Here is a 9,116-nt window from a genome sequence, read left to right as displayed (position 1 = left end):
GCTGCTCGCCAGAATCCATCGTGGGTAGACAGGACCAGGGTATGCGCATGCGCGATGGATCGCGAATTATTAGGTGTCCCCGACCCGTAGAAACCTTCGATCGTCGTGCTTCGAGATCGAGAGATCATCGATATTACGAAACGTCCAACATAATGTCTGCTGAATCAAGTGCGATTCAAGATCAGATCAACGATGATTTTTATAACAATAAAAGTTTTAATGAAAGTTTTGATTTAAAACATGTACAATTACATAATATAATTATAAATTATTTGCTTAAATTTTCGTTAAAGTAATTTAAACAATACTTTTTTTAATTTATAATTTTCTAAACTTTAATAAAAATTAACTAAAATAATATTGTTTACTTACACACACATTGAAATTTGTCTTGAAAAATCAAATACAATCGGATTTATTGAAATTTAAATTTATTTATTTCTTAAATAAAACTCAAGTTAATATAATTTTTGTAAAATTTTTGTATAATTATAATTTTGCTGTAAAAAATTCTTTTACATTTCTTGAATAGATATAAATTCTTGCTTATATTACTGTTCTTTCCTTTCGCTCATGTTATATTGCAACCTTGTAACTGCTATTAATTTACAAATCATTATTTATGATAATAAGTTTAAAAAATGTATTATTATGACGATACATATCAAGTTATAAAAGTGGATAAATATAAACTGATCCATTATCACTTCCACCAATATAGAAATAAAATATAAAAACTAATATCGTGAAATATAGAAGATAATACCCGTAAAAGCTTAAAAAGCGTTATAATATACACTTTTAAATAGTATTTTGCAAATATTATAAATATAAATTAATGCAATATACAGTTTCATACTACATTTAAATTAAACTTATATCACTAGAAATAATCAAGTAAAAACTTGTTTTAAATATTTATTATTTTTATTTGTTGTTATATTGGGTCGTCCGGAAAGTTCGTGCGTATTTTCCGGACGACCCAATACTTTTATTTATAAAATGTTAATAGGATATAAAGAAATTTATAATCTTTAATTTTAAAATACAAAATTATTTCAGTAATTATTATTGTGATAACATTACACAATAATATATTTTATTTATATTTAACTATTATATTTATATTACTATTTTTTTTTTATTTTTCAGTTATGCGTTTAACGTAAAATAAAAAAGATGTGGAAAAAGAATTAATTGTACATTGATTATTTTTCTTATAATTGATAAGTTGTTGATGAGAAATAGCTTATATACTTATTCTTAAAAGGCTTGCGGACCAACTACTAACATGACGTCATGTCGAGAAGAGATGAAAGATGACAAAAGATACCTCAATCTGTTGCTGACGTCAGTTTATCTTCCATACTGTCACAAGTATACATATTTATTTGAAGTTGTGGGTAGTCGAATATACATAGCTAGTTGTCATCGACAAAAATGACGAAATCGCTTCATTGATCGTCGCATTTATTCTGGATCATAAATTCGAACACGTTGTTTACAACCTCGTACCGTTGGTTGTTAAAGAAGAACGTTAAAGATAAATGCAAAACAAAAATTTATGAATTATTAGCAGATATTTTATTTTATTAATATATTAAAGAAAAAGAACCTAGATTATAATCAAATAAAATAGATATTTTTTCATCTTTTCAATCAACAATTGTTATAGTAGAAGTAAATGATGTTATTCGCTAATATGATAATAGATGTCGCTAATATAACTATTTTATTCATTAGAATTGTATAATAAAATGTAAAATAGATTCTTACATATATTATATTTTTTCATTGATAAAGTAGATTTTGTCTACATGTATAATAGTTTTAAAAAATAATCTTTAGTTTTTAAAGAAATGTAAACGGCGTTGTTGTACTTATTATATAACATATATAAATAATTTACGTAATTGTATTTACAATAACTATTGTAATAAAACTTTCTTTTTAAATTCATATATACTTTTTTTACAATTTACAGGAAAAAAGATATCTATTTATTGAGCCTTTTTCTTTAAATTTATTTTCATTCATCACTTTTGTGTCAATGAAGGTATATCAGGGATAGTGAAAGTAACGTGACTCCGATGACGTAAACTAGAACACATTTTTTACATGCTGTGATTAAATGACATGGTGGACTTAATATTTTGTTATCTAGTTAAGCAATATACTAAATTGTTTTTAAAAAAGTTATATAGAAAATTTTTTTTGTAACTTTATTTGTAGCTTTATTTGTAATATTTATATTTCGTTATAAAGAAAATAAAAATTCGAGGATAGATGAAATATTTAAGTCGTCATGTTAATGATTTTTTCATCTCTTGTTGGCTTCTCAAAATAAACACACGTAATTATAAATTCTAAAGCTTATTCTTTATCTATAGCAGGGTATTAATTACACTCATCATGTCTCTGATTTTGGCTCACAAAGATATCTGCATCTGTGAGAGAGTACCAACATCTATGAAAGATGGTATACCGATAGGTATTCGTTCATATATACGTATGTACATACATCTGTACGTATGTGTGCATGCGCACACGTGCATGTATCAGGTGGCGACTATCTATTCAGGAACAATGCTGTGGAGGGCAAAGGCCGGGGGAACGGCGAAGTATGGTGCGGGTTAAAGGAGGCTGTAGCAAGAGGTGATGGTTGAAACAGGAGACGTACATGTAATCCTTATTTACACGTGTGCAACAAGCATACGAATGTATTAGTTTCACCTTACTTCGGGTGTGTCAGGGAAGGCTGGGGAATGATATTACCTGGAGAAAAAGAAGACATAAAAGAAGATGCGTGATGTCAACATGGCTGTGAAATCGCAGGTGCCATTCGGGATTTTTCAGATCTGCGGAGGCATTGCATTTAAATGCCATCGCGTGGAATTGACGCGGTCTAGGGAACCTTCCTATCTATCGGTTGACATTGACACGTGCAATGCGTTTTGTGATTTAAAAATGGAAGCGATTGCTGAATATTTACCATATCTATCAAACAAATATATTTTAATAAATATACTTCTTAAATATGTGAAATTATGTCTTTCTAATGTAAATTGTTTAAACATATCGGTTATAATAGTTCTAATTTATTTTAATTATAAAGAATAATTTAATGTTTAGATTAAAGTATACAGAGAAAACTTATGAGAATTATAAGAACTACATTCTTAATTTTATTTTAAATGAAAATATTTTTTAATATATACCTTCTTGCTGATTTTAAATGCTATAATTTAAGATTTTGGTAACTAAGATACCAATGGTAGAAAAGATATTAAGGACTGAGAGAATATATAATAGATAGTTAAAAAATGAAAAAGAGTAAAATGAATTAACAAACATGAATGTGATTAGAACAATTTTATAGTTATTAGCGAGATGGCAACATTGAATGACATATATTTTTCTCATATATTCTCCATTGAGATAAAATATATATACATATTTTTCTTTCCGTCCTTTTAAAAAATATTTCTCTTTTTTCAAAGGAAATATTGCCTATATAGTATATCTATTTTAACGCTCCCACTATTCTATATTCTTTGCATATCTTATTATTTGCATAGATATTATTTTTAGTAGCAACGAAAAACTGAAAAAAAAAACCACCACCAATAGATTAACAGATTGCTTCAGCTGTAGAAGATGAAATTAGATGCAGCCATAGTAGACATTATTAATTATTTGTATCAGAATTGCTATACGAAAATAAGAAAAAAAAATACATTTACGAGTTTTATATTCATTATTTCACTCGCAACTTGCATTCTCACCTTCTAGCTACGCTACTGAGCTTCCTCGCACACAATCGAATCATTCTTGTCCGTGCAACATATACCAAGTACATTTCTACAATGTATGCAATAAGAGCAAGTGAGAGCGAGCGAGCGAGAGAGAGAGAGAGAGAGAGAGAGAGAGAGAGAGAGAGAGAGAGAGAGCGACAACCAGAAGGGAAAAGCAAACCGACACTTGGTGGGAGTCGAGGCAGCGGATGCAGTAGTGATGGCGGCTGCGTTGGATAACCAGCCGGAGCAGGCCAGGTCGGAAGAGCAAGGGAGACAGATGAGGTGGATAGAAGAGAGAGCCAGAATAGGAATGGAAAGACAGCCAGGTTGCCCGGTGGGGTGGCGGCGGTGAGAGGCGAAGCCGAAGAGCGGCTTAGCCTGGCGCTGCCTCGGTCGTAGCCACGAGTGGAGTGTTGAGAGAGCAACCGAGGTCCCGTTGGCCCTGGTGGTCGGCCCGCACCGGGTGAGGCGTCATGAAAGCGCGCCAGTCGACCGTGCGCACCTACAGCCGTACGAGAACACGTTGAACGCTTCGTTTGCTGCCCATTTCTCGCTGCCTTTCCTCGCTGTCGCGCCTCCGTCCGTTTTCGGAGCACGACACATTGACACGGCGACCGGCGCGTTGGCGGATCTCCTAGGACATTCCCCAGGCGTTGGGATCATAAGATGACAGGGACAGCAGACGGACGTTCCGCTGGATCAACGACTCCGCAGATGAACAAAATCGCGCGTTTAAGGGATGTCGTTCTCTTTGAAGAATCGTGATTGGAAGGTGGGATTGAAGGAGCGCGGTCAGTGGCCTGATTTTTATTAACATCCTGGAACGGTGATCTTAAATAAGGAAGACTCTCGTGTGCTTTTAAATTAAGAAAGTTGGTGTCGTTTTATGATGTTTATTTTGAAATCTGGACTTCGCTTCTTTTATGATGACGCGTATATAACTTCTTCTCCGGTGGCTTAATGAGGGCCTAAGGGAGCGGCAAAGACAATGGCAATAGAGTAATGCTGTGTGCTTCTTTGTTAACAAAGACAGAGCGTTTGTATTCTTAACTACTCGGAATCTTTTGTTTCTCATAATTTTCGCCCTAATGGATGATTCAGGGATAGCTTCGTATCGCTAAGTGTGACGTTTCGCGCGGTGGTTCTTCTCACGCGCGATGTATTGCATGTGAACTACGGTAGAGTAATAAAAGGAAGTCTCGGTAAGTGGACGCATAAAATAGAACGGTTTAATCTGTTCATAATCCAGCCGTATTTTGTATAAAGTTTCCGTGTCGTGTTCCGTCGTTGAACTTGTATTTCATCAACGATATCGGATGAAGCGAGGATAAGATAAAAGAGATCTGTTGGTCAGACACACACACACACACGTATATATATATTTGTATATATATATATACAAATGTGGTATTAAAAAAAATTGAAATTATTATTTCTTTAATTTTATAAAATAACGATTTCATTGTTGACACAATTAGCTGTCATAACAATAAAACTGAAACAAGGTATTGTAGTGATAAATGCAAAGAAAATCGATCGAACAGACCCTTTTCTGGACAAAATCACGTTTCCGATCACCGAGCAATCTCTCGGCTATTTTCAATGTTTTGTGAAGCTTGCTTCGTTACCTCATTGTTGTCACGTTGACCGCGCCGAAGGGTGCCACCCCTAGTTCGTTATTCCGTTCCACACTTTGGAGTACTCAAATCGCAGAGTAACGAAGGGAGAAAACTAATCCAGTCGAAAACTGATCCAGTCGAAAAGTGATAACATATTTTTTATTCGACGAATAGATAAATGCGATAAGACAGACATACTTAAAAGAGAATACTATAAAATAGAAGTAAAAATATAGCACAATATAGCTTCTTTGCGAGAAAGTGGAGTAATTTTATAATACTCTTCAGTTCATTGCTACGTTAGTGTATTATATGATTTCTTTACGTCATATACTTCAAGAATAACGTCGAAGGAAACAAAGATGCCTGATGAGCGAAAAAACTGGTATTCTATTTAAGAACATGAAGAAAGGCGGAACAAAAGAATACAATATGTGCGAGAGATAAAGTAAAGACACGCCTATTACACTTTCTTTAGTAGCATAGTCATCTACATATGTATCGATCATTGACATACATTTTCAACGTTAGATAGACATCAAAATGTAAAAAAGCAGTTGTAATAAAAGTATATATTAAATAAAAATTATATTACATGTCTATATCAATTAAACTCTCGTTTTCTAAAGTAATTTCATATAAAGAAAACGTTGTGCAATACAAAACAAAATTAATGTGCAAGAAGCATTCCATTTCTAAATACATTAAAAAGAAGAAGTAAAATTGAATATGCGTAACGCACAAAATCAAATTCCTTCAATCTGATACGAAGACTGTGCGATCTGTCGAAACGGAATTTAATGGAAAACGAACGCTGTAAGACACAAGAAGACAATTTATTAAATTCTATTTATTCTGGAAAAATTTACATGACTCTGGTGCACCTGACACAGCGGATGTGCCAGACCGAAGTGGGGGAGCCCGAGAGCTAAGAGCAGCGAGGTGCGAGGACGGCGTATTAATCGAGTCATCGTTTCCTGGTGTATTGGACCCGCGATAACACATAGCTTCAGTCAAGCAGAAGACTCGGCGACACGCGGTTCGCCGACTGATATGGCAGCAGGCAACGTTTCTGCCACCGCGATCTCTTGGCTCCTCCGCCATCGTCGCCGTCACTATCTCCGACACCGGCATAGCTGTCAAACAACCGAACAGGTGTTGTTACCGCGAGAAGCCCGGAGTGGGACACTCGATTTCTTGTGATACCACACGCACGGCACACAGCGACTCGAAGAAATAAGTCCCAGTGCTGTCGATCGATCGATGTGACACGCACATTCCTCGCGCATTCCTCATTACTTAACTGGACGCCGAAGGTGGGTCTTTGTGGGTGTCATTCCGTGAGGTGTCAGTGAGTATCTGGGTAAAGGGTGGACAAAGGGAGGTTGCTCCAAGAATAAGGAAGTTTCGCCGTTGGTGGATTTTGTATTCATCCAGGATGACGGGCTGTATAGTCTTCTGTCCAGAACCGGTATCCAAATATAGCAGCATCTTTCTGCTGCTGCTGATTCTTTTAGCCGAGGTGAGTGCCGATAACCACATGGATCTGGGACATGCTGATAGAGTACTGTTTTATGCTAGAGACGTGGGTATTAGCGCGAAGGACGTGCATTGGTAACATGCGTACATGTTTGTGATAATTTTGAAAATATGCAGTTACATGTTAGTTTAAAAAAAAGTAATGTCGATTCTTTTCTGCTCCTGAAAGTTGTATTATTATTCATCTGTAACTCATATTTTTCATTATCTCATTTTCCTATAAGTAATAAAAAGGTTATAAATTTAAAATTAATCAAAAGTTAATATTTAACAATTGTAGTTTAACGTTGTTTGAGCTTTTTCGAATTTATCAGAGAGTATTCTAAAATCACTATCACTTTCCATAATTTATCCATGCACTAATTAATTTTGAATGTCTTTAGCCTTGATTCCTCTTTGTTCTCTTATAAAAGCAATGGAGATGTGTCGACCTTGCATTATTTTACTTACTTCTATTCTTATCTACCTCTGAGGCACATAGAGCGGCTAAGTAATGCTCTCGATCTAGGACATTTCACTCTGGAGAATGTCCTTTTACATTGAAACGCGCGTACTTGAGGCAATCTAGAGGCGGTGACGTACTGAATCGTATTGCATAAACTTGCAAATTTAAATTTATTAAGTCGATGTATTAATTCAGCTTAACATGCTGAATAAATAATTATATTATACTCGTATATAAAAGTAAGCACAAATTTAAAAGTTCACTTTTAAAAGACCCCGTAATATTTTGATACAAATAACGAATAATAATTGAACTAAGATATATCTGCATCAAATCGTAAGAATCATTTATTCACTATTTCTATCGAAAGAAAAAATTACAAATGTAGATGTATATATCAAAAATTAAGTAAAAAATATTAATATCAATAAAGATTGCGTATCCTTGCGACAGACTGAAATCAGAGTTTGAGTTCTGGTCAACCGATTGGTGAAGGGGAACGCGACCGACATCCAGTCTTCTTTGCTCGATCGAATCGTATCTTGACATTGCAAAACTCCGCCTGGCTTTCTCAACTGCGAATACATTGCTTCGAATGCCGATGTCTATTGACATCTGTATCCGTCAGTATGACGAATCTAATTGTATTAGTATCATTAGAATACATCTATGTTCACTGCGTTTTTTAATAAAAACTTCGCAGATGTAATAATTAATTTTCTCTCCAGTATTGAATTAATGTCTTCAACTCGAATGCAATGAATTTCAATATTTTATCCGTTTTTGCGCAAGCACAACATATTCAATCGGATATCAGTAGTATTAGATTAAAAAGGCTTAAATGCCTGCTGTAGATAATCAAAATGATTAGTTGTCGGGATTAGTTTGCCGATGGTTAAACCACGGATTACGAGATTTCACTCCCTCCCAGCGAGAGAGGAGAAGAGGAAATCTACCTTTCCGGGTAATTTAAATATTCAACGCACTACGGAGTGCTGGAATTATGTAAACGAGTTTTTTTTCTTCTCCGGGAACTAGTGATTTCGCTATACAACAATTGGACGTAGCGACATGAGTTACGAGAATATCATTTTGCGAAACAATGCAAGATAACGATGCGTTCACGTGATAATCACAACACAATTTGCCTGTGTAAAGAAAGATTTTAAGTAATTTTACAATTTCTTATATATTTTAAAGATTTATAATAAGATCTTGGAAAATGATAAATTAAATGATTAAAATTTTTATTAGTTTAAATAGTATTATATTATATTATATTATGTTATATTTATAAAACTTTAGAAAATGATGCACAGATTGTGTGTTCTAAGATTATAGAGATTAATTCAGTGTGGAGAAGAAGAGGGATTAGCCTCGCGGTTTATTGACTAAAAGAAAGTTCGATTGGCGAAAGTACGTCGCGTTATATCTAATGAAGCTTGTAATGGACAAAGTAAACCGTCTAAATGTTCTATGTTCGAAAGAAAGCCAACGCGCATTTTATTACCGTTATATGATACTGTTCTTAAGCGAAATCGATTTTACATCAATTTTATTACCATGGAACGTTCTTTACGATCCTAAAAAAATCAAAATTGATCATCACTTGTCATTAATCTTAACGTATAAAGTTGGTCTCAATATCATCACTAGAAAAATAGTATAGATATTCTAATTACAAAATTAATTGGACATAAACTTCTAATAGACTGA

The 9,116-nt window shown here is 34.1% G+C and overlaps 1 protein-coding gene across 5 annotated transcripts in view; it reads left to right on the top strand.

Annotated features, from left to right (window-relative positions):
• Nucleotides 1-6,842: 6,842 nt before the first annotated feature.
• Nucleotides 6,843-9,116, top strand: part of LOC108745604 (tyrosine-protein phosphatase 10D) — a 29,537-nt gene continuing 27,263 nt past the window's right edge. For all 5 annotated transcript variants that reach the window (XM_018481862.1, XM_018481863.1, XM_018481861.1 and 2 more), the window contains exon 1: nt 6,843-6,938. In XM_018481862.1, coding sequence (XP_018337364.1) covers nt 6,855-6,938 — 84 coding nt within the window. In that variant the 5' untranslated portion in view covers nt 6,843-6,854. The remainder of the gene's footprint in view (nt 6,939-9,116) is intronic.

This window comes from Trachymyrmex septentrionalis, unplaced genomic scaffold, assembly GCF_001594115.1.
Source record: "Trachymyrmex septentrionalis isolate Tsep2-gDNA-1 unplaced genomic scaffold, Tsep1.0 scaffold14, whole genome shotgun sequence".
In the NCBI taxonomy this organism is placed as follows: Eukaryota; Metazoa; Arthropoda; class Insecta; order Hymenoptera; family Formicidae; genus Trachymyrmex; species Trachymyrmex septentrionalis.
The sequence above is the reverse complement of the archived record's forward strand: the minus strand, read 5'-3'. Positions and strand labels throughout refer to the sequence as shown.